The 25,700-nt window shown below is 41.4% G+C and overlaps 2 protein-coding genes across 2 annotated transcripts; one reads left to right on the forward strand and one right to left on the reverse strand.

The window, feature by feature from the left end:
- Positions 1–1,927: 1,927 nt before the first annotated feature.
- Positions 1,928–5,149, reverse strand: chtf8 (CTF8, chromosome transmission fidelity factor 8 homolog (S. cerevisiae)). The gene is made up of 3 exons (XM_012852309.3): positions 5,027–5,149; positions 2,857–2,980; positions 1,928–2,564 (listed from the first exon to the last, which is right to left on the reverse strand). Exons 1-3 carry the CDS (start codon positions 5,044–5,046, stop codon positions 2,295–2,297), a joined length of 414 nt encoding a protein of 137 aa, XP_012707763.2. The 5' UTR covers positions 5,047–5,149; the 3' UTR covers positions 1,928–2,294.
- utp4 (UTP4 small subunit processome component) lies at positions 5,135–21,063 on the forward strand. The gene is made up of 17 exons (XM_012852320.3): positions 5,135–5,263; positions 6,195–6,359; positions 6,444–6,632; positions 6,721–6,805; positions 8,191–8,280; positions 8,376–8,587; positions 8,663–8,834; positions 10,660–10,751; positions 13,412–13,508; positions 14,855–14,919; positions 15,323–15,445; positions 15,602–15,758; positions 18,431–18,537; positions 18,626–18,721; positions 18,802–18,987; positions 19,070–19,180; positions 20,842–21,063. Exons 2-17 carry the CDS (start codon positions 6,201–6,203, stop codon positions 20,956–20,958), a joined length of 2,058 nt encoding a protein of 685 aa, XP_012707774.2. The 5' UTR covers positions 5,135–5,263; positions 6,195–6,200; the 3' UTR covers positions 20,959–21,063.
- Positions 21,064–25,700: the final 4,637 nt, after the last annotated feature.

Consider the following 25,700-nt stretch of genomic DNA (forward strand, 5'->3'; position numbering starts at 1 on the left):
TTTATTAAAGGAAAAAGATCTAAACCATCCTTAGAAATGTGTGAAAAAGGACATGACAAATATATAATTTGTCAATATATAAATATATAATTTAGCATGTTGTTTAAAATTGAGTTCAATTTCTCTTGCCACACCAAGGCCTGACCTAAATTGAGTCTGTCTTACAACATGAAGTAGACTAGAAGATGTCAAAAAAGCAACGTCATACCTTCGTCTAAAGAAATTCAAGAGCAAATTAGAAACACAGTCATTGTTATCTGCCAGTCTGGAATGGATTACAAAGCCATTTCTAGTCCCTGGGACTCCAGTGAACCACATTAAGCTCCTTTTTCTTTAAATGTAGAAGACATGCAACATTGATGAACCTTCCCAGGAGTGAACAGCCTATCAAAATGACGCAACTCATTCAAACATCACAGAACCTCTAACACCATCCTTGCCTCCGTTAAGCTCAGTGTTCATAATACGTGGCGTAAGCATGTAGGTCTGTGACTGCTTTGCTGCAAACGGACCTGAAAGAATTGCTTTAATTGATTTAATCAGTGAAGGGTGAATGCTTTTTTACGTCCCTGTATAATGTTTGTGGGAGCTCCCGATTAAAGCTGGGAAGGTGATGGAGCGTTGGACGTAAGAGGCATGTCTCCTGGACATAGCTGGTAGCACGGTTGCTTTGCTGCAAGAATGTCCCGGGTTCAATCCCCCGCAGGATTCTGCATTCTGCGAGGAGTTTGCATGTTCTCTCTGAGCAAACAGAGAGAACAGAGCAGGAGGTCTGGGTACTCTGGCTTCCTTATGTCAACCGCTCTCCAAATTGCCTTTAGTTGTGTCTCTCTATGCTAATGTCCTGTGATGGACTGGAGACCTGTCCAGGGAGGACCCTGCCTCTCACCCAATCAATGACCATTGGAGATATGCACCAGCCCCCCACTCGACCTTCATGACCTGACCTATGCTGAAGATGATGGATGGATGATAATTAAAAGCCTGCAGTTATTTTCAAATTCAGTTTAACTCCTGGAGAACATCTCCATCTCAGGATGTTTGTGGCTTCAGCGCCGGCTGCTGGGACCCGACGGCAGCTTTTCAAAACGTTGCATTAAACTGATGTTGACTTTCTGTTTTTTTATGACTTTGGAAAACAAGTTTAAAGGTTTGTCAGTGTGCTGCTCAATGAATCGGCCCATTCAGTCATGGAGGCCTCTGACGGGATTCTTTTTTTATACGTGGGGGCACGCCTTCATCAAACACACACACTGTAAGCTGTGAGCATTCTGGCGACGTGTTTCGTGTTGCTGCAGCAGAGCAAAACCCTCTTAACGTTACGTCTGTCACTGAACTTCTGTTTTCTGATGTCTTTTTGGATGAAACCTGAACTTTTTATTCATTCAGCCTGTCTCTGCTGCCCTCCTGTGAGTCAGTTAGTGAATTTTTGGTCTGAAGGAGGCTGGTCGAAACTGTTTTTAATACATTTATTCATCCACTCAGGGCTAAGCCAGGAGATTATATATTGTTGGCTAAGTTTCTAGGCCGCTGGTAAAGATGTGTTAAAAAAAGAAGCTTAAAACGATTCTTTTAATTAACTGTGAAGAAAAACCCTCATGAAAAGTTATGTTTTTATGCATTCATTGGTATCAATGCTGTTACTTTATTGATCACCTGCTCGCCAACGGCATAGCACCTAGAATTATCCTTTAATATTATTATCCTTTAAGATTTATCTTGTCTGATGAACCGTCTTCGTGTTTCTCTGGCCATGTTTTTGAAGATGTTTCAGCTGGAAGAAAAAAAAAAAAGACAGATGAGCAGAGGCCAGCGAGGTATCCATGGCCTTTGGAGAGAAACCGGCCCACCATTTTTCTACGATTTTTCAGTGTGACATTATAAAACATTACAGTTCAACAGTAGTTTAGTTTAACACAGCCATTCATTTAGGTTATTCAGTTTATTTTACGGCTCATTAGCGCTGCCTATACATGTGGCTGGCAACGCAATTACTGTGATTGAAACAAACTGAATTGAATTGGAAATGAACTAAGTACAGGAAAAAGATTACACCATGTGTAAAAAAAAAACCAACACATTATGTGTCAACAATCATAACAGCTGCTGCCGTTTCTGTTGCAGTCAGAAAACATTTGATTAGTTGTAAAAAACAAAACGCTCAAATCCAGACAACCTCACAAAGCAGCATTTCAAACCCAAACCAGCGATTAAAATCAGTTTTCTGTCCAAATCGGTGCCTCGGACCAGTTTGGACCAGCCTGAGCAGAAGACAGAGACCGGCAGGTGTCCTTCTACACCCTCTTGGGCACGTTTGTGATGATGGGTTTGGGACGAGTTTTAAAGATCAGTTTGCGTTTGATGAGCGCGGACACAGAGTAAGACGTGGAGGAAGAGGAGGAGGCGGGTCCTTGCTGGTCTGATTCCGCGGTAACCTGACTGAGACCGTCAGCGTCACTGTCCTCCGAATGTCCCGAGTGCTTGGTGAGGACGGCGAAGGGCTTCTCTAGTTTGACCTGCTTCCCGTAGAGAATGTGATGTCCTACGATCAGCACCGGCACCCCCTGGCGGAGAGAAGACAGGAAAGTGAGAGACCATTTATATATCTGGAGCGTGTGACAAAAGTAATTTCCCTCTGGGATTATTAAAGTATGTCTGATTCTGATTCTGACCAAGGCAGGGAAAATGGATTTTAACTTCAAATTCTGCGTTTTTCTTGCTGTTTGAATAGCAGAATGCTAGCCGAACACTTTGAGCCAAAAATACAGTGAAAATGAATCAGTAATGGAAAAAAAAAACATGCATCTGGTCTTAATTTTTTACTGAATGGTTATATTGAGTGAGACGGATCCGCACCTCCTTGGTGTAGAGCAGGTCTCCCATCACGTTTCCCGCCAGGCCAGAGTTGTGTCTGGACACCATCTCTCCCTGCAGCTCCACCAGCAGCCACTCCGGAGGGCGGCGGCCGTCCACGCTGCCCCTGCAGGAGCAGAAACACACGCTAGCATCGGGGAACCCAGGAACCAACGGGTTTGCTGGGGCTAAACGAGAGCACAGCCAGGAGAGGGAGCACTGCAGCCGGCTATGTTCACAGATTTATTCCTCATGAGATGTTTTTATCACCGCAGATCAAAAGCAAACAGGTTTATAACAGGAGAATTGTTTTTGTATATAGTGTCTTACAAAAAATATTTGATATTTTTCACACTTTGTCAGGTTAAAACCACAATAGTCATTGTAATCTTTTGGGATTCGGCAGGAAAGGGATACATGGTTTAAAACATCTTTACAAAGATAATATAAAAAAACAACTAATAATGACCAGAAAACATGGCAGGTGTTTGTTTGTTTCAGGTCTCTGGAGTCCAGACTTTATAGAATCAATAGTCACTGAAACTACAGCTTCGAGCCTTTTGGTTTTAGCCGTATGGTTCAGATAAAACCAAAAGAAAAAAAAACAAAACAATTTATCCACATTTCCCTGCTAAATATCTCATGCTCAGTCAGACTGAATGAAAACATTTAGATTCCCCCTTAGGTTTACGTCTGTTGTGACTTTGACTAGGCCGTTCTAACAAGCATTTGCTTTGATCTAAAGCAGCTCCAGCTGCATGTTTAGGGTCGTTGTCCTGCACCTCCACCTCAGCCTAACAGCCTCTAATTGGGTTTTTTAGTTCCAGGATGATCCTTTTTTGGCTCCATCCCCAGAATCAGAATCAAGTTTAATCACCAAGTAGGTTTGCACTTACAAGGAATTTGACTTGGTGTTTGACTTGACCATCTTTACATCTACTCTGACCAGCTTCTCTGTCCCAGCAGAAGGACCGTATTCCTTCTTCCCTCTCATTTATAAAGGCAGAGTCTTTTTTTAAACTTGCTTTTATTCTGATTTTTATTTTCCTACGTTTTAATCGTGTAAAGCACTTTGTGCTACACAAATAAACCGGCCTTGCATCCCCACTAACAGCTGATGTCCACACAGACTGTGGACCTCTGCATCTCCTCTTGGTTCTGATTAATGGCCTCCTTGCTCTGCCTTCCAGTTCAGGCGGAGAGTCGGATCAGCATCATATTCTTGCCAGTTAATGATTATTAAACACTACATTGTGTTGCTCTGCAACATTAAAATCCCAATAATAGAAATAAATGATTAGAATACAGAATAAATCAAGGAGTATGTAAACATTTCAAAGGCACAGTACACAACTGGAACACTGGGGGTCCGACTGAGCCTGATGGGCTTTAGCTACGTCACATAATATGGAGAATTAGTCAGGGTAAAATTTTACATTTCTGCTTACAGCACAAGAACGGGAAATTGTCCATAAAAGGAAGGAGTTATAACACAATGATTTTTTTTTAATGAAATGTAATTAAAAAATAATTAAAGCCTAACATCATATAGTTTCTGCTCTCACTGCACAACGTAAACAGTGTTAGTTCTGACGATAAAGACTTTTAAATAAAAAAATAAAAAAATCCTAATCTAAATTTATTTGCTGCACAACACGATGCAGACAGTATTCACATTATTATCTTTTGTACTACATTATTTTAAATAATAAAATAAGAACAAATATGAATTTTAGCTAAATACAGAGAAAATAAAATCAATTCAATTTTATTTACATAGCATCAATTCACAACACACGTAATTTCAAGCCTCTTTACAAAGTCAAATTGTATCAAATCCTCCAGATTGGTCAGAAAGTTTCCTCTGTAAGGAAACCCAGCTGATTGCATCAAGTCTTGACAATCAGCATTCACTCCTCCTAATTAAACTTTAAATGAAATTAAACTTACATCAAGACTTTAATTGTTTTTGGTAAATAAAAGGTTTTAGTGAGTGACTGATAAGATATTTGTGGATCAAATTAGGGGAAAACATACGTAAACAGTTTTATCAACTGTTTTTGACACATATCGAAAAGCTGCTGCGGTTATTCTGCACCTTTTGGAGCATTTTCTGCTAAAACAAAATATAAAACATGCGGTGAAATAAAGTCAGACTTAAACCAATTCTTACCGTATAAATATCTGAACCATCGTGTTTAAAACCAACGAGCCGCAGCGTCTTTGACTGCAGTGAAACAACCAAAACGAGGAAATTCAGGAACCCGAACACTCCTGTTTACATTCGGCTTCCCGCCAAGCAGCCGGCGCTGCGTACTGGCGACGTGATGACGCATTTCCGCCTGTTCTTCCTGCTCCGGGTCATCAACGTGGTTCTTGATGTTTTCAAACGTGCGGCGTTACATCTAAGGTGAGTACGGCGAAAATCTGCGAGGAAAATACTTTTCCTGACTTTTAAGCTGTTGTAGTTCAGCTGTGAGGCGTTTTTAGTGCTTTTAACCGACAGTTTGCGTCGGTTTACGTTAGCATTCAGAGCTAGCTGTTGTTGTTTTCTTATATCAAACAGGGTTTAAAGCCAGCTGAGACCCCTGTCCCGTAAAAAAAAAGTTAGATTCACTTCCCATATCTAACAAAAACGTCCTTGCAAAAAAATCCTTGCATGATCTAAAACAAATCAAACTGCTGCTCTCTGATGGCGCTATGAGAGAATAATTGTGTTTTTAATGAGCTAACCAAGGGTTTTATACCTATACGTCATGTTAATTCGGCTTATTTTAAACAAGGGAGATTTTTATTTAATTTGGGATTTAAAGTCACTATAAAAATCATTCATCCACGTACATGAATGTTTGTGGTTAAATTGTAATTTGATTAATAGATGTTAGAGTTTTTTCTGTAAGTCACAGAAACCTCTCATTTAACAAACAAGCCATGAAGTGCAGATTTGATGTAAATCAAGTGATTTATTTGTGCTCCAGTCTTTCCTTTTAATTAAATTAAATTTTATTTATATTGTGCCAGTTCATGAAACATGTCATCTCAAGGCTCTTTCCAAAGTCAAATTCCATCAAATTCTCCAGGTTGGTCAGAAAGTTTCCTCTCTAAGGAAACCCAGCAGGTTGCATCAAGTCTCTCCAAGCAGCATTCACTCCTCCTGAAAGAGCGTAGAGCCACAGTGGACAGTCGTCTGCATTGTTGATGGCTTTGCAGCAATCCCTCATACTGAGTAGATTCTAGATACTTTAGTTTATCAAGATGTCTCCTCCAGCCAACCGGTATTTATTTTCTTTGTGGTTTCTGGAGTCAAATCTGACTTTTGGTGTTTTTGTTTTTCTGCCCAGGGTCAAATGGGGGAGTTTAAGGTGCACCGCGTCCGCTTCTTCGACTACATGCCCAGCGCCATCCGGGCCATGGCCTTCAACAGCCACACGGAGCGACTGGCCGTGGCCCGAGCCGACGGAGCCGTGGAGATCTTTAACTTTGCTGACAACTACTTCCAGGAGAAGGTAAAAAAAAAAAATCAGAGCCGGCGTTGGTTTGAATCCGTTCAGGGCGGAGGTTCCCAGATCTAACCTCCTGTCGATGCACAGGTCATCCCCGGGCGGGACGGGAGAACCGTGGAGGCTCTCTGCTGGGTGGGCCGTCGCCTGTTCAGCGCTGGTTTAGACGGGGAGCTCACGGAGTATGACCTGGAGAACCTGAGGCCCAAATACAGCATTGAGGCCTACGGAGGACCAGTGTGGACCATCAGTGGAAACAGCCAGGGGACGCTGCTGGCGGTGGGTGGATGTCTCTGTTACGTTTACGCTGTTTTATGGGTTTTGACGGATCTGCGTGAAGAAGTGAACGGACCGTTTTCTCTGACAGGCTGGCTGTGAAGACGGGACGGTGAAGATGTTTGAAATCCTGGACGAGAGGATTCAGTTTCAAAGGAACCTGGACAGGCAGAAAGGTCGGTGCCCTGCCGCTTTAACTGGACCTTTTCAACGTGTATATTCAGTAAATTATTACGCACTTTATAAAACATTTAAAAAAATGAGGCTTGTTTAAAAAAAAACTCAGCAGTGCTTTCCTGTCTGACTCTGGCTGTCAGCCTGGAGGAAATTTGACTCGTTTTTCTCTTCCTCATTGGTTCACTTAATTGATGTTTGCAGAAATTTGTTCCTTCACAGCCACTGTAAGGTTCCACCAGCACAGCAGTTCAGTCAGGTTGAGATCTGGACTTTGACTGGGCCACTGACACCATAAATCATTTTCACTCAAGGCTGGTCATAAAAACCAATACAAAGATTAATATCAATGTTTTTAAAAAACTATTTATTATCGATATTCTGGCTTTCAATATGCCTCCCAACCCCTAGGGGGCGTTATCACAGCGTATCATTACCGTTCACAGAGAGGAAGAACAAGAGAGACGAAGTTGCAGAACGGCCGACAGGATTTTAGAAGCGCCTTGGTCCCTAAAATCAGACATCTGGGCACATTTTTGGTTTCTGTGATACGTTAAATTTATTAAACCAAATGCTTTATTTTCCTATTAATATATTAGTGTTCAATAAATTGAATATAAATAACATATTTGTCTGGTTTTGTTGATTGAATGACTTTGAGCATTAATTTGAAAGTAATAAATATCGATATTGGAGTCAAATCAAATGAAGCTGAGCTATAATCGAGAATCGTATCGTATCAGCTCATCTAGATGAAACCCAGCCCTGCATTCTATGGTGGTGCTACCTTTACTTTCTGTAAATGTTCTAACTATAAGTTCTGCTTTCCAGCTGTAAATCCTGAAGGAGAAATCATGACATAATAATGTGACTCAAGCAGACTTGCTTTATGCAGCAGGATGAGGACCTAAAGCACACTGCACTCCAAAGGGATAGAAAAAAAATAAGGTTTTAAGTGGTCTAGTCAAAGTCCAGACTGAAAACCAATCGAGTTGCTGTTGTAAGAGCTCAAAGCGGCTGTTTAGGCTTCGTTGTGGCTGAATTAAAACATCCCTGCGTAGAAGAGCGGCAGAAACGTTCCTCCATAATCGTGTAAAAGTAACTAGAAATGGTCGCTGAGGTTGACACAAGCAGTTATTAGCCTTAAGCTGCCATCAATTTTTCTCACATTTGTTGAAAGATGCATTTTTTTTCTTTATTTACTCTGGTTAATTTTGTCTGATATTAAACTTTAACGGTCTGAAACATTTCAGAAAAAGTCTATAACGAAATGCAAATACTTGTTGTGTTTTTTTCTTTCTACACTTTAGTTAAATTCTCCCTGTAAAGACACTGACAGTAACATAAAAGCAGCAGATTGTTCAGAAAAGTCTGATTAATCCCGCAGGTCGGATCATATCTCTGGCCTGGCATCCGTCCGGCACCAAGATGGCGGCAGGAATGATGGACATGATCCGGATCTTTGATACGGAGACGGGTAACTTCCACCCAACGGGACACAAGCAGAATCTCTGCTGAGTTGTGTTGCTCCTCTTCGTGTTCCTGATCCGTTCTCCTTGGTTCTGCCTTCAGGTAGCGCCACACACAGGATGCTGGTGGAGCGAGGGGCGGGAGCCTCCAAGAGCAAGGAGGTGGTGGTTTGGAGCGTGGCCTTTCTGTCCGACCACACCGTCATCAGCGGCGACTCCGCGGGGAAGTTCCAGATCTGGGACGGGTCGACCGGAACCTTGTTCAGGTCCCACCTGGTCACCAAGTGGGACGTCCTGGTCCTGTCCGTCTCCCAGGTGAGAAGCGGGGAGCCGAGGCGCCGCACGTCCGCTCCGATGGCCGCGGAATCACGTCGTGTGAATGTTTGACAGGACGAGAGCAGCGTGATCGCCGGGACGTCTGAGGGAACCGTGGTCCAGTTTCAGTTCATCGCCTCCACCGCGGGACAGGAGGACAAGCACTGGTTCCGAACCCGGACCTTTAAGAACCACTCGCATGACGTGAGGGCTCTGGTCCACACCGACACGGCTGTGGTCTCCGGAGGTTGGTGTCAAATCGCTGGATAAAAGTCCGGCTCCCGGTTCCACCAGAACCTGCTCGCCGTTTATAGCGGTTCTGATTAATGCGCTTAACGAGCCCAGAAGGTTTTGGGTTTTATCTGGACTTTGGAAAGTTGTTTCACTCTTTATAATTTCACCTCCTGCCTGTTTCTGAGTAATGTTGTTTCACCTGACCCGAATCAGTCCGACATACACGGTTCCTTAATTTATGCCTTTGCAGATTCTCAGTTATCCGGGTCGTTGCCGATCCGGTTTAAGCCCGTTCGCTGTTTCCTTCATTTAAATCGTGAACCCAGTTTCCCAAAACTCACCGGTTTAATAAAGACCCAAACATCAGTATAATTTAATTTAGATTGACTTGTCATGTTAACTGGTCCTAACGGGTTTTTGCGTAGTTTAACCTGCCAAAAAGGACTTTTTAGTGTTTAATTCATCTTGTCCTGCTTTGTTTAACTTGCATAATCACAGATTGCCTTATTTAAGATTAGCTGAGTTTATGTAAACTCAGGCGATCTTAAATTATTTTACCCTAGTTTACCTTAGTCTGGTTGACTTTACCTTGGTTTAGATTAGCAAATCCAAGCTTAAGTTAGTTTACCGTAGTTTAGCCTTACCTTACAGCACCTAAGCTTAATTTATCCTACTTTAACATATCTGATCTTGAATAAACTTCTTTGAACTTGTCGTAATTCGATTAATTGTGTCTAATCTTAGCCTAGCTTAGTTTAGTTTACTCTACCTTAACTAAGCAAATGCAAGCTTGTGTGCCTTATCTTACCTTGGTTAACCACGTTTTAGCTTTGTTTAGCCTCCCTCAGCTTAATTTTGACCACTCTAGTTTACCTAATCTTATTTAACCATCCTTAGAAAAAACTAGATTAGTTTATTTTAACAGTGTTTGAGTTTATAGCTTTTAGTTCAGCCCGGGGATCTGCGACGTTTACAATCCAAACAACCGGGTTTTATTTCCTCTCTCCTGCTAAATAAAGTTTGCTTAGAGCCGTAAATGTTACATAACCTTTTGCAAAATCACAACTTAAGAGTTTTGATAAATATCTACCAAAATAAAGTAATATTTTTAATGGGCCACATTTTTAAATTCTAATTTTAGGTTTAATACTTTTTTTTTTTTTTTTTTTTTTTTGAAAAAAGACGGTGGACAAGAAGTCTAGACCTTCGTTGCTGTTCTATTTGATGCGTTTATTCCATGAAAAGGCTGAAAACTACTAAAACCTGCGCTTGTTGTTATGTGTGAGAGCCGTGAGACGGTGGTGAGGTGTGCTGTAGGGGGGGGCAGAGCAGATCAGGTGGACAGATGAAGGAAGGGAATCTCCACGGACTATGATGTTTGCAGATGCATATCTGAAACAAAGCTATAATAATTAACTACGTCTCTGTCGTTAAAATGTCGTTGAGATGCAACATATGTTAAGTTTTTGTATTATGAAATAATGTGTGAATTTTTATGCATCTATTTTTACCAAAAAGTAGGTAATCGGAGACGCTTTCACTGAACGAGGCGGATAATTCATTCAAGCTGTTTGTCAATCAGATAATTATTTCAGTGCAACAGTTTCAGTAAAAAAAAGAGACTAGATTAAAAACCATATTTAGATTAAATTTATATCCCGCTTTGTAACGCAGAGCGGAAACGTCAGCAGCTTTATAACACATATGTTCAGGAACAGGTTAAGGGACTCTGTGATCACTAATGTCCTCGGTGCAGGTTTTAGTTTTTCTTGCATTTGTTCAATTATGTCTGAAATATTTAAAGCGTAATGAATGACGAGGATGAACTTTGGCTTCAGGGATGGACACCCAGCTGGTGGTGAGACCCCTGCTGGACAAAGTGGAGAAGAACACCCAGGAGTCGGCGCTTCGGAAAATTGCTTTCCCACATGTGAGTCCAGAAAGTGTCACATCTTACTGCATATGAGCTGAAATAGCCTGTAGGGGGCGCTGCAGGGTGAAAAACGATCCCTCCTGGAGGCACTAGCATTACAGAACCAGTGTGTGTGAAGTAGGAATGGACAGCAGGATGGTTTGACTAAACAGCAACACGTTTAAGATCAGGAAGGCAACAGCTGCACATGTACAGTAACATATTAGCTATTAGTGATGCTTTAATAAAGGGAACATAACATCATCCACATGAGAACTTAAATAGGTCCCCCATATATTCCAGATATTTTGGAAATTTCCTGATAAATGTTGACTTTCAGATCATCAATGCATTGTCATTCATTTGTCCCAATTCAGAAAATCCCCTCATCCTCCTCTGTAAGGGAAGCATATTATTTCACTGCAGTGTTATTATTTATCCAGGTTGCCCCTCACATTAACGGAGAGATGCCCCGTGCTGTGGCTTTAGCTCGTTATGTCATTCCTCCTGTTGATCCCTGACGCCATGAGCAACATTAAATAGGTCCGCGTTAGTCGTGAAGCGGCGCTGAAATGCTGGGATAAAAAAAAAAAGAAACTCATCCAGGCAAAGTGCGGCAACACACTTAACCATTGGTACTAAAGATGAACGTAAGCCAGATGTGCTGGTGAAGATTCTCAGTCATTCCAAAAGAGATAAAAAAACAAAACAACTGCACTTTTTTTTCAAAGCTTGAAGACATTTCAGAATCAGAATAAAGTTTATTGCCAAGTAGGTTTCCACTTACAAGGAATTTGACTTGGTGTTGATGGTGCAGACAAAAAATAATAATAAAATAAAATGGATATATTTCAAATAAGACAAACATTAAACATATACCGATCCCTGGACGGTGATTACAAACAAAAAAACGGCCGACGACGCCATGACCGCTGCGCAGGAAAAAAAAAAAACAAAGCTTACCATTCGATCAACTCGGCCCGTTTTCCAGTCTTTTTAAGCCCTCGACACTCAAGCCATCGTTTGAGCTGAAGGTTGGTGTGTTCTTCGACAGTGCGACCAGTAAACCGTGCGCCTGGGACATCGTCTTGGGAAAGTTTAACGGCTATAAAGTCGGTCATATCGCTGGTTCTGTTGCGCGTGTAATAGCTGGTTGCTACAGGCGTTCTCTACCTGTATGCCCTACCTAAGCGGCAAAAGGGGCGTTGCTCTTGAGTCGGTGACGTCACGTGCGCGGTACCCCATTCAAAATGTCTGGAGTAATGTGGACTATCAAGCTTTATAGTACTGGCCAACAAAGGCCTTCTAATGGCTTAGATAACATGCAAATTGAACCGAAACTGGTCCATGCCTCTGCAATGGGGAGTCGTTAGGGTCGTTATTGGCCTGGCTTACAGGAACAATGTTTTGATCACCTGTATGGAGGTGAGGGTTGACGTGATAATTGGCAGTTTGTTCCAGTAAGGTTGTAAGGTTTCAACTTTGAAAGACTTACAACACAGCTATAGGGTTGATTCCTTCCCATCATCACCTCAATCATCACCTCCATACAGGTGATCAAAACATCGTTCCTGTAAGCCAGGCCAATAACAACCCTAACGATTCCCCATTGCAGAAGGCATGGACCAGTTTCGGTTCAATTTGCATGTTATGTAAGCCATTAGAAGGCCTTTGTTGGGCAGAGGTTACTCAGTGAAAAAGCCGCTTTCCACGTCTTTATTTTGTTACCTTCATCTTAACTTTGTAAGTTTTGTTGTTGTAAGGAAATAAATTGTGGCTTTCTTTTAGTTTACTGTTGTTGCTATATACGATGTTGGTCATCTGAGAATAAAGATCATCATATTAACACTGTAGCTGATATATATATATATATATATATATATATATATATATATATATATATATATATATATATATATATAATTTTTTTTTTTTTTTTTTTTTTTTTTTTTTTTTTTTCCATAAAAAATTCAACCCAGGTGTTGAAAGAGTAACTCTCAGGACACTTTTGCTCCCCAGTCCAGCTTTCAGAACTGTAATACTTATTTCACTGCACTAGTGCTTTATCGTTCAAAAATATAGAGAATTATCCCAGTTTCTATGAGAAAAGGAGAATAATTTAGGTTTGCATGCACTTTATGTCAATAATAATAATAATACATTTTATTTAACAGCGCCTTTCTGGACACCCAAGGTCACTTTGCAGAAAATAAAAATTAAAATACAAAAAAAATACGTAAAGGCAGATCAATCAACTTTTGGGCAACGACGGCAAAAACGGTGTCTCCTCTAAGTTTAAACGGGCCACTAAGAGATTTAGAAGCAAATAAAATAGTTTTTAAAAGTATCGTGAAATGTACAGGTAGCCGATGACGAGAAGTTAAAATAGTGGTGGTGTTCGCTGAAATACAAGTTCCAGTAAAGTCGTGCTGCTTTTTTCCACAACCTGCTGCCACCTAACAGATGAAGTCAGAGCCCTGTAGTTTGCAAAGAACATTAAAAGGGGCGTTCAGTTTTTTTTTTCTGTTTTTTTTGTAAAATTGATGCTAAATATCTATATGTAGAAAAACAAAGCTGTCAGACTCTCTTTCTTAATGTGTTTATGTGACTCTACGTTGAGTTCTACCTATTGCAACCGGCCCCACAGCGTGATTAACCTCCGTCCTCTTCCTTTGTAGAGAAACCTGGTTAGTTGTGCCAAGAAAGCAGGACTTCTCCTCTTCCAGTTCCCGGATCATTTGGAGCTGTGGCGGCTTGGAGAAAGCGACGGAAACGGTGAGAAAAGCCACAAGTTTAGCTCCTTAGGGTTTTTTTTTTTGTGGTCTTCCTGGACGTTTTGTCCCAACACAGGAGCCTTAAACTGTTTAGGCCGATATGTGGAGCTTCTGGTCCTGTAACAAATACAAAGATCCTGATCTAACCAGTTAAAGGTGCAGAATCTGACATTTACTGACATCTAGTGGTCAAGTTGGGGATAACTACTACTAGTAGACTACCATCGAACAGCAATTTTTTTTATTAATCAGATAAATAAAACATTATTTCCTGATGGTTTCACAGCGGTTACATTCAGCTTCCCGCAGCCCCAACACTGGTTTCCCTGTTCCTGTCTGAATATGTGCTAAAACTGCATCTTTAAAATGAACTGCACCTGTTTGAATCACAATGAAAACTATTACAGCTCTGTGCGTGAACGTAGTCAAGAAACGGCGTCTACCACCAGTTCTCCCTCCAGCAGCATCAGTGTTTGTGCCGAGTCACAGCTCCATGGGCAGCGCTGGTTGTAGGTGCTGCGCCATAAAACGAGATAAAACTTTGGGCCAAACTCAATTTTCCCTCTGCTGACGTAAACGAGGTGAGGAGAGAGACGGAGACATTTTCTGAGTCCCGCTCGTATTCTTCTCCCGGATCTGTTGCAGTTCTCTCTTTCTCTCTTGGTTCCTCTCCTCCTTCATCACTAACTTTGACCTTAGATGTCTCACCTGCATGACAGTTTCTCTGTTTTCAGCAAATTCAGCATATTTGGGAGAATGAATGAAGTAGAAACCACAAGCTAGGTATATACAGCACAATGTGTAGAAGACAACTTCTTCTATATTTTATCTTGGAATGAAACGTAGAAGACTTCATGTCTAAATGCATACATTTTCATGTGAATATATTTTATTTATTTATTAACTTCACAGTTTTTGATTTTAATTTTTAGAAAGGAAATGTTTATTTACACGTCTTTATGTTGCAGGGGAAAAAATACTAATTGTGTAATTACCAGACCATCATTACATTTTTCATCTCACGTGGAATCCCTGATCTACCGCATTATTACTTTTATCATTTGGTTAACCTATTGAGAATGAATTACAAAAATCATAATTTACCCTTTTAATCACAGTTCACCTTGTTGCTGCTTTAAAAGGTATAGACCCCACCCACCCCAAAAAAAATATACATATATATATAAATGTAAGAGTTGCACATAGATAAGAATGATTATAAAAGTTTATTTAGTTAGAAAATTGAATACCAAAAAAATGGAGAAAATATTTAATTGAGCAAGGTGATAAATATGAACGTGTTTTTCTAGTCAAATAATTTTACTGTGTGCCGTTGGCTGTTGACAGGAGCGCCTGGGGAGATTCTGCCTGTGAAGAGGAAGCCAGAGAAACTGATCCAGCTGAAGAGGAAGGTGGGTAGAAGATGTCTGGTGAAGATTCTCAGTCATCCTGGTCATGGTCATTTAAAAAAAAAAAGTAAAAAACAAAGCAACTGGACTTGTTTTCTGTAGTTGAAGATGTTTCACTTCCTCTCCAGGAAGCTTTCTCAATTCAAAAAGGTCTGGAGTAATGTAGAGTACCAAGCTTTATACTACTGCCAAACAAAGGCCTTGTAATGACTTAGATAACATGCAAATTCAACAGAAACAGGTCCACCCCTTAGTAATGGGCGGTCGTTAAAGACTTTAAGCCAGCAGATTGGACCGAAACTGGTCCACTCCTCTGTAACGAGGAGTCGTTAGGGTTGTTATTGGCCTGGCTTAAAGAAACGATGTTTTGATCACCCGTTTACCCACCGTTTGTGTTCCCCTGCAGGGAGAGGATCACATCTGCTGCAGCGCGCTGTCTCCATGCGGCAGCTGGTTGGCGTACTCCACCGTCTCCAGCGTCCGTCTCTACAGGCTGACGCTCAGCAGCAACAGCGTCAGCATCCAGAAGGTGAGCACCGGCCGTCTCTGCCATCACCAAAGAGGCCTTTCAGCTAACCAGAATGTCTTACGACTGGAAAAACTTGTTTTTGTGGTCTTTAAAAGTGTTTATTCTGACGTCTAAAGACGATTAGGGTGTCTTCTCACCGTCTCCTCCTCCCTCCAGGTGTCCAAACTGCCCAAAGAACTGCGCTCGGTCCACCAGCTCTGCTTCTCTCTGGACTCCTCCAGGCTGTTCGCCTCCTCCAGCCTCTCCTCCGTCGTCGTTGTCGCTCTCGACCAGACGGAGTGTAGATACCTTCACACCCTCAAACACAAGTCTGGTGAGTGTCGCCGCAGCGCCACGCATTCATCAGACAGAGAAGAATTAGATTCAAACAAAGAGTCGCCGGAAACTGTCATATCAATCTGCTGGTCCAAGCCCTGGATTGTCCGAAGAGACCTACCATCACCAGACAAGTGGTACTGGCCGGATCAGAAGGCTGACGCAGAGTGTTGAGGCCTGTCGGTAAAGATGCAGACAGGTTAAAGTATTCTTAAAATGAAAAAAAGGGTTTGTTTATTAAACATTATCCTGCTGCCATTTTAATTTCATCGTCAGCAGGACAACACGCATCCAGCGACTTGTGGAAAAGTAGACTCGGGTTCATTAAACGTGTCCTGCTCTTGGTGTTAAAAACGGGACAAACATGTCTAGACCAAGAAAAGAACAAACTTTTAACCTAAAAAAATTGAGATTTTGAAAAGAAAGACTTTTTTTATTTACAAAAAAAGACTGTTTTTGTGTTGTTAGAGGTTCACCCTGCCCCACCATCTTGTGGCGTGAATTACAAACACGTAATAACTACTACATAAGCCGTTGAGTATCATAAATGTGACAACGTCAACGTGTCCTTCATGTGTTAGCTGCTGCTAAAAGCTAATTGCTAATAGCTACGGTCATCGTTTGACCGTAGCTTTTTTTTTTCAAAGTTGCTTGTAAATTCAGTGAGTCGTGTTTTTTTTAGCTCGTTTCTGAACGTGCAGTCGCTTATTTGGGATCTAATATAAGCGACTATAAACACCAGTAAAGAGACAAACTTACTGCCGCTGCGCTACAGACGGTGAACACGCCGCGGCCTCATGGATTATCTCCACCTGGTAATAATAGCTACACAGATATAGACTCGTTTTCTCCCGGTTATTACTACTTCTTCCTTTTCCTGGTTACTTTCTCTTCCCTCTTGCTGGGTAAAGAGTGTAGATGGTCCTCCATTTCAACAGAAAACGGCAAATAGATGATCTACGGTCGTCTTTGCTTGTTTTCTACTTCTCGTCCATCGACAGCATGTCTTCATATGAGAGACAGAAAAATTGATAAATGCGTACGGCTGAAGCCAGAAATGGTGACTCAACATGGCGCCCCCTAGTAATGCACCAACACCTATGTATTTATAAATTACTGATAAGTTATGAGAACGTTTTCATTTTTGATGAGATGCTGTTAGACTTTGCCATAATATGTATTTATAAAAGTAATATTTGAATTTTGCTAGTTAAAAGCCAAATTAGCTACACACTGTCCCTTTAAAGCATTTCACATTTATTTTATTGCCAAGCAGGGAAAATAAAAAAAAATTAACAGTTACGTTGAATTGCAGTTCTAACTGGGACAAAATAACATTTCTGCAGCCCAGGAGTACTTTCTATTGAGCCTCTGTGACAAACTATGTTCCAGCTGCAAGTTTGAAAACCAGAAGGCGTTTGCTGGTTGGTAACCAGCTAACCATAACTAGTAACACAAGCTGATGACGAGGTATTTGTCTATATTTTGTATTTTTAAACTCTGAAGCAACGAGTTTAGTGAATTATTGTACATAAAGATGTAATTGGACACAATTGCCTGTCAGTGGAAATGTAATATTAATAAATGTAATATAGAAAGTGCCCATATTGGATTTTTAAGTTGGGGTTGAAGTGGAGATCTATAGAAGTTAGGGCTGAACAATTTTGGCAAATAATCTAATTGCGATTTTTTTTTTTTTCTTAATATTGCAATTTAAATGCGATTTTTTTTTTTATTTATTTATTTTTTCCCAGTTTAATTTATCATGTCTTTTTAAACATATACAAACAACAAATCATTTTGTTTCCTCGCTCTGCAGATTAGTTGCTAAAAGACCGGCAGCATCTAAACTCAGAGCAGAAATGATCGTGTTCTGCCTACAATATATTTCAACCAAAATTGCAATTTTGACTTTTCTCTGCATTAACCACAAGCAACAAAAATGGCGTCTAAATAAAGACGTTTGTAAACAAGAACTATTCAAAACAAGAACTTTTAATGTTTCTATTAATCAGAATATTATTCAAGAGAACAGCTTTTAATTGATTTGGACATCAATCCTTGTTGAACATAAAGTGCAACCAACAAACAAGTCTATGTATTAAACTGATTGACCAGAACTTAATGCTTTGTATGATTATATAAACTCTAAAACAAGTAATAAAGTTAGATTATCTTACTGCTACAACTCTCTTCCTTTCCATGTGGAGGCAAACCCACTTTAAACATTTTACCAACACCTAATGGACGTGTTCCTGATTGTTACATAGCCAAAAATTGCTGACTCTGCGATTTGGAAATTGCGTTTTTTTAAAATCGCGATTATATTGAAAATGCGATTGATTGTTCAGCCCTAATAGAAGTGCATGATGTTAGTGATTTTATTGGTGTTTATTCTGTAATATAACACTCTACATCCAGATAAATGCTCATAAACACACGATTGTATAGCAGTTCCAATTAAACAAACTTAAAACGTCAAAGTCCTGCTGTCCTTTGGTTTTGTGATAAAGACGATGGTACGTTGGAGAAGCCGGTATCTACTGAGGCGCTCCTCGCTCTAAAGACGCGCGGATGAAGAAGATCCTATGAGTTGACGGGCGCCTTCGGTTCCCGTTTCAAAACAAAGAACTCAGAAATGTGACGGGAGAGTTTTCTGCATGTTTTCAGGCTCCAAGCAGCCGATCCACATCCTGTGTCCCAGTGAAGACGGCCGGTGGCTCGCTGCAGCCAACACCGACTGCGAGATCCACGTCTTCGACCTTCACAAGAAGAAGGTGAGCTCAGAGCAGACCAGGCTCCGTTCAACTTCTGTTCTCACGTTGTCATGGATGCAGAACGTAAACGGTCTGTTCCGCTTTGCAGCTGCACTGCTCGGTGCCGGCCTACAGCTCCTGTCCCACGGCCGTCTCCATCCACCCGGCCAGCTGCAGCCTCGTCTCCGTGCACGCCGACCAGCAGGTGGGCGCCTCAGCGTGGTGGGAGGGGGGGGCTTCACCCAGAGGAGGAGCTTTTCTAACATTTCTTGGGTTCGTTGGCAGATCTTTGAGTTCTCCCTGAAGCAGAAGGAGTACACCGAGTGGAGCCGGCAGCTGCAGAGACAAGGGCTGCACCCGCTGTGGCTGCAGAGAGACACGCCCGTCACCCGCGTCACCTTCAACCCCACAAACCCGGCGCACATCGTGCTGCACGACGCCTTCATGTTCTGCATCATCGACCAGAGTCTGGTACGAGCGCTAAACCCCCCACCCCACCCCCCCCAGCATTCCTGCCATTCAGAGCGGTTCTAATCTGGCTTTTTCTGCACAGCCGCTCCCTAAAGCAGAGACGAAGCTCTACAATCAGATGGTCCTCCGGAGTCTTCCTCAGCCGCAGAGAAGCAGAGAGAGCCACGCCTTCAAGATCTGCAAGAACTTCCAGGTACAGCCTCCAGGTTCTGAACACAGGGTTCCCACGGGTCCTTGAAATCCTTGAAAGTTTGTGAATCTGAAAAAATAAATTCAAGGCCCTTGAAGGTTCTTGAAAACAGCCAAAAAAAACACCTTGTCCTTGAAAGTCCCTTGAATTTTTTTTGTGGGGTTGAAAGTTCACACCGATGACGACTCTTGTCATTATTTTACTACCACACGATCTTTTAAAATTATGCTTGATTCCGCAGACTTTTAATTTGCAAAAGTACATTCGCTCTTCTTCGTTAGTTGCTAGGCTACGGTTTAGGCCTACGTGCGTCCAATAGGTTACATTCACGCAGTGTTGCCAACTCAGCGACTTTGTTGCTATATTTAGCGACTTTTCAGAGTCAGTCAAAAACTAGCTTAGTCAAAGATGAAAGTAAGTGAAACAAATTGATATAATTCTGAACATCTCAATGCTGCACTTTTTTCCATAAAACTCCATGAAACGGTAGACTAATGTACATCTTATATATAATGTAGTATGGCATAGCCATGTACTGTGGATATAAATGTAGGCTATGAATATGATCAATATCAATGTAGGCTATAAATTAAGTCCACTTTCTTGCATTACTTCTATGCTGTTTAGTCTTTTATTGAATTTGCATTGTATTAAAATATGATAACCTATTCAGCGGTCACAGTAGGTAAATGCTGCCACGTGTGGTCCTTGAATTTGAGGAAATTGGTCCTGGAAAGTCCTTGAAAGGTCCTTGAATTTGATGTTCACCAAGGTGTGGGAACCCTGTGAACAGCTCAGGGTTGAAATCAGATTTCCGCTTCTCCTTCCTGCCTTCTGGAGCTCTCGCTGCCCTGCTGGATATCAGCTTTACGTCCTGACTCACCCGACCCGTTCTTACCTTCTCAGAGCCCCGGGTTGATCCCAGGTTGTCGGGTTCCTGCTTCTCCGCCTGCTTTTTGTAGAACACAGGTTCTCGGATCTGGGCAGTTTCCTGATCGCGGGTCCAAATTTTCTGCCGATCTGATCCTTCAGCCTCTGTATCACGTCAGTGACAGGCGAGAAGTCGCTGTTGGAGGGCGTGGCCGCATTCTGTGGCAGAACTGGGAGGAGAAGCATCAACCATGGGTTTGGGTCAGGATGCTTTACTGTTGGCTCCAGGCTGGATTCATCGTTTCTCCTGCACCAGTTGTTCTTCCTGCAGAATTTCTCTCTCCTTGTCGGTTCTCTTGGCCAAAAAGGTCTTCTTCTAACGCCACCGGCAGCAAGCTCTGCGGCGGTGGCAGCGTGAGTCTGAGCTAGATGATTCTGGAGCTTCCTGGACGGCCAGGACTCTTCCTCTGAAGCTGAACCTCTCAGCTGTAGTAGAAAAACTGTCTGCAGCGGTTTCCTGCATCTGAGGGCGATCTCTGGAAGTAAACACTTCTAAAGGCAGGAGACGACGCTTCCAGCTCGTCTGTTCCTGTTTATAGCAATCTGCTGATTGGATCAGAGCTGATCATGTGACCGTACTGACAGGAGGTTCATAATTTTGAGCTGAAAATGAGGTTAACCTTAAAGTTGTAATTTAATCTTCATCTGGTCACTCTGCACAACAATTTGTGAAACGCGTTTCTATCGGTGCACAAACTTCACCTCACACACAGTAATTCTCTTTTCTCCCACAGCACCTCCTCTCTGTGACGCTGCTGGAGGACCTCTCCCTGGTTGTAGTGGAGCGCCCCCTGCTGGACATCGTGTCTCAGCTCCCCGCTCCTGTCCGGCAGAAGAAGTTCGCCACCTAAGCGGTGACGGTGCCACGCGTCTAAACCGTTATCATGCTCTGTTCCTGTGTCTCCAGCTTGTAGGAGACGTTTTGATAAAAATAAAAATAAAAACTTTCATCTGTGTCTGGGCTTATTTATCCGTGTAAAACGGGACTGGAGGATCTGAGGTCACAGCAACAGGAGCTGAATCGTTTCATGTCTACAGGTGAAAAACAGCTCAGAACTCCTATTTCAATTCAGAACTCATATTAGATTATTTAAACGCTGATACATTTTAAATAGTTATTTCTGCCAAATTTAATCATGATTTACAGCTGAGTTAAAAAACAAAAAATTGTTTCCTCAGAATGTTGGAATATTGCATCGGTTTTTGGTATTATTGGAATAAAACACAAACTTGTACCAGGCTCCACTCACAGGTTTTGCTCTATATAAATATCTGCATTTGACACCTTGTAATGCTATTTTTTATGAGCAGGCCCATCACTAAATCAGAAGAAAAGTAGAATCCACCTTAAATTCTCTGTCGGTCACAAAATAGCATCAAACGATGTCCTGGTACAAATAAAACTAAATAAAGATAAAATGTATTCCTAAAGTCATTGTAATTACCCATCCACTGTCATCCTTGCTGGGGGGCTGCTACCTATCGCCAGCAGTCAATGAGTGAGATTGTAATTTAACTAGAAAAAGCTGTTCCTGCGTAACAGCGAGTGAGAATGCTAATCTGCAGAATGATTTGAGCAGAAGATGCCTGTAGCAGAGAAAGTAGCTGAAAAACATTCAAATCAGATTTGAAGAATTTTTAAAAATTGCAGAATTTGAAGGGATTTGAAGAATTTGAAAAAATTGAAGAATTAGAAGAAAAATAATTTGAAGGAATTTGAAGAATTTAAAAAAAAAATTTAAGGAATTTGAAAAATTTGAAGGAATTTTAAGAATTTGAAAAAAAAATTAAAAAAAATGAAAATTTGAAGAATGTGAAGAATTTGCATTGATTTCAATGGGAACAGCCAAAAAAATCACACAAAAAGTGAAATATTTTAAAAAGAGTAAGTTAGCATAACCATAACGAGCCGAACCTTTTGATACCAACATTGTTGAAATCGGTTGAAGTATGCGGGAGTAGTTAGACGCATTATCTAAACATGATGATGTTGAGCTGAAAGAGGAACCTGCCTCTAAAATAGTTATTGAATCAAATAGTTACTTGTGTGGGTAAAAGTAGTTCTGGTAAAATTCACCAGAATGCAAGAAATGACGTCTTTGGTTAAAAGTTTTTGTTGGACCCCCAGAGCCCTGACTTGTCCTTCTGCAGCTCACGTGCTTCCTGCTTGTCCGCAAATGGTGTTTTACTGGGTGACCGAAAGGTCTGTGAGTTCTGGTGGGCGATCCTCTCCTGGCAGGTCTGTTGTGGTACCAGGTGCTTTCCAGCTAAAGATGACGGCTCTGGGGGAACAAAATAAATTGGGATATTGTTTTCTAACCTCGCCCTGACTTGTACTTCTCAACAACTTTGTCCCTGACTTGTTCTGAGAACTCCTTGGTCTCCATGTCTACATTTTCTCATTTCACTTCACCAGCTCAGTATTTTAATTTTTTTTTGACAGATCCGTTACAGGTAAACATTTAAATTACAGGTGAAATACAATGAAATAGGTAAAAAGCCAAGGGGGTGAATACTTTTGTCAGGTAATGCAGGCCTGTGATTTTGTTCCCTCTGGTCTCAGATGACCCAGACGCACTACACGTCCAGCCAGAATGAGTCTAAATGAGGATTTACTGTCCGTGATTAACATCCTGCCTACACTACCGTAAACTGAATCTAGCTTGCTAAAATTAATATTTAAGTTATTTAAATACAGTTTGGTTCCCAAGAAGCGCTTCTATCATGAGGCGTTTCCTCCCTGACTCAGAAACACCCAAACCCTGATCCTCTGATCCTCCAACTTCCTGATCACTCAGAGAATAAAATGATGCATGTTGGATTTTTGTACTTACAAAAAATTAATATAGTCAGAAAACCCTATTAAGAAAAAAGCCACGCATGATTCAGTCAGCTGAAACATATTCACAGACATTTTATTCTTGATTGAAATTATTTCACATCATAGTTATTTTTCCTGTCAAAGAGCCTTTGTATTTTTTTTATTACAACAGCCACAGAGCAGCAGCAATAATAATAATAATAATAATAATAATAATTGATAACAGTAATAATAACCCAGCAGGAGAAGCAGATCAATGCGACTGAAAAAGAGAGAAACATGATAGGCGCTCCTTTTCCAGCTGCCAACAAAGAATAAAAACCGTTCAGTCAGATTTATCAGGGTGTGCCACATCTGGCTGCCTTGCTCACTCAGCATCTGCTAGGACTCGACTCAGACATACGTAGAAACTCTACAGATTGCTTACAAAAAGACCCCCGGAAAAAATAGACGAGGGGTTGGGGGGTGGGTGGGGGAAGCTCCACAGGATACGGAGACAGAAGAGGAGAGCGGAGCCTCTATTCAACCATCACGTTCTACCATAAAACACAGAAACCTGGACACGGCGCAGCCCAGGAACCCTTCAGCTGTGGGGGGGCCACACTCGTTTAGAGGAACAGTTCTGGGAGATCCGGCTCTTTTTGCCTGCGGGTCAGGAACCAAAGCCAGGAGCCGGTTAGGTCAGGATGTCCGGCATCGACTAAGGTTGAGAGAAACACCTAAACTCCTCCTGTTCTGGCCAATTATGAAGGAATAAACAGCCTTACTCTGACCAATCACCATACAGTCATATTCAATTAACTACAATATCTTGTCAGATTAAAAGTACCTTCTAGAAAATAACATTTAGCAGGTATTAGACGTGCTTCTTATTAAGCCCACATGTAAAGATGCTTTCTATTAGTCTGATGTTGCTGTAGGTGGAAAATAATTGTAGAAAAGCGCTTAAAAACATCAGTGTATAATTAATCTATATAATGTGTTTCACTTAGCAAATTTAGTTGCTGAAATTAACTTAATTTTCTGAATGTTTTCACTCATCCTCCATGTTGGAGCTCATGTTACTGGAGAATCAGCGCCCCCTGCTGGTCAGCTGAGGGTAATGGCGGGTTAAAAGCATTAGCTTGTTTTTTTATTTTATTTATTTTATGCTGCATTTAGACAGATAATAACAAAACATTCACTTATATGAACTGTTGCATTTAAGCTGCTTACATGAGGATTTTGTTGCCTTTCACCAAGTTTCTTGTCAGATTGTTAAGCGTTTTAGCTAAACCGGCTCCTGGCTGCATCAGCACAGTAAACTAAAGGATTAAAACTCGTTTTAAAACCATTCGTCTTCATCTCCCTCTTACGGACCCTGATAAACTGTTCCAATAAAAGCACTCGGGAATTTAAAAAAAAACTGAAGGATGAACTAAAAAAAAAACTAGGAAGGACGAATTAAAAACAGGGAAATCCGAGCAGCTGATCGGGAACCACGCCATCAGTGGGAGGGTTTCCACCTCTGATATGATTATCTGCACAACATTCTTTAAGAACAGAGACATGTGCATTATTAAGGTATATAAAAAATGGCCACATTTAAACGAATAAAGCTCAGCTACGGTCTGATCGGCTTTCATCGCCCCCCCACCCTGAACTGGCCTGTCAGGAGGATCAAATCCCGTTTCAGTCGTTCGCCGTCAGGAGATAGTGATCAAACCCCCTCTATAAGATTTTACAAACTTTTTTTTTTTTTTTTATAAAATAGAAATTACAAAATAAAAATATTAGATGATGCAGCAATGCATACGTGCAAAAAAAAAAAAAAAACAGAACAAAAAAAACTTAACCTAGAGCAACAACAACAACACAGGAAACGAGACTGATTAAAGTGATTAAATCATCAGAGGAGAGCTGGAAACTGTTGAAATAATATGCATTAAAACATTTCTTTTTTTTTTATATATGATTACAGTGCACTTTGTGTGAAAAGAAACAAGGAAAACAACCACGCACAAACGTTAAGATGAAGGCAACACAGGCCTGGAGCTGAAAACCAGGCTGAGAGGAGAAAAAACGGGGGGATGAAGGAGGAGGGAAAGGACTCCAAAAAAGACGACTATATACAGCGGTATGTACAGGACAGCCGGACCCGAACCGCGGGCCGGGCCTTTGTGGGTTATGGGTCGGAACAGAAAGCCTCGATGGCACCAAATAAATAGGAAACAAAACGTCCTGTCCTGTGTGATCTCTGCGCAGGTCGACTCCAATAAATTAACCAAACGATTGCTGTCCGACGTGTGTTTGAAATTGAGGAGGAGGGGGGGGTCAGAGGTCGGTTCTGGGGGAATGTAGCAAACAAACGTCCTTCAGTTGTTGCGATCCAATATGTACACGGATTAATCCGTCCGGATCATTTCCTCCCTTACAGCTCGGAACGGTCTCGACAAAAGTTGGCCGGACAGAGAAGTTGTTTTTTTTTGTTGTTGTTGTTTTTTTTTTGGCAAAATGTCCTAAAAAAGCTTGTTTTCCGAGCCAAAAAAAGAGTCCCGACGATATGAAAGTGTCCCGAGTCCGAGCCGGTGAAGGGCCACAGGTTCCAGGCGTCGCTCGGAGTTTTAGTGGTTTTCCTCCTCCGTCCGGTCCGGATACAAACAAGAACACAGAAACAACCCGCTGCCACGTTTCCTCCTTAAACCAACAAAAAAATAAAAATAAAGAAGAAGAAGAAGAAGCTACACACCGAACACCAACGCCTCCACGTCTGGAAAAATATGTTGATTCAGG

This window comes from Fundulus heteroclitus, chromosome 2, assembly GCF_011125445.2.
Source record: "Fundulus heteroclitus isolate FHET01 chromosome 2, MU-UCD_Fhet_4.1, whole genome shotgun sequence".
In the NCBI taxonomy this organism is placed as follows: Eukaryota; Metazoa; Chordata; class Actinopteri; order Cyprinodontiformes; family Fundulidae; genus Fundulus; species Fundulus heteroclitus.

What these genes read in the sequence shown, in the direction of transcription:
- utp4 (XM_012852320.3), top strand. Translation starts at nt 6,201, where the DNA reads ATGGGGGAGTTTAAGGTGCACCGCGTCCGCTTCTTCGACTACATGCCC. An exon ending in GGAAAATTGCTTTCCCACAT is followed by an intron (nt 10,752 to 13,411) that starts GTGAGTCCAGAA and finishes CTTCCTTTGTAG; the next exon opens with AGAAACCTGGTTAGTTGTGC. An exon ending in AGATCTGCAAGAACTTCCAG is followed by an intron (nt 19,181 to 20,841) that starts GTACAGCCTCCA and finishes TTTCTCCCACAG; the next exon opens with CACCTCCTCTCTGTGACGCT.
- chtf8 (XM_012852309.3), bottom strand. Translation starts at nt 5,046, where the DNA reads ATGGTTCAGATATTTATACG. An exon ending in ATGGTTCAGATATTTATACG is followed by an intron (nt 2,981 to 5,026) that starts GTAAGAATTGGT and finishes CTGCTCCTGCAG; the next exon opens with GGGCAGCGTGGACGGCCGCC. An exon ending in ACCTGCTCTACACCAAGGAG is followed by an intron (nt 2,565 to 2,856) that starts GTGCGGATCCGT and finishes TCTCTCCGCCAG; the next exon opens with GGGGTGCCGGTGCTGATCGT.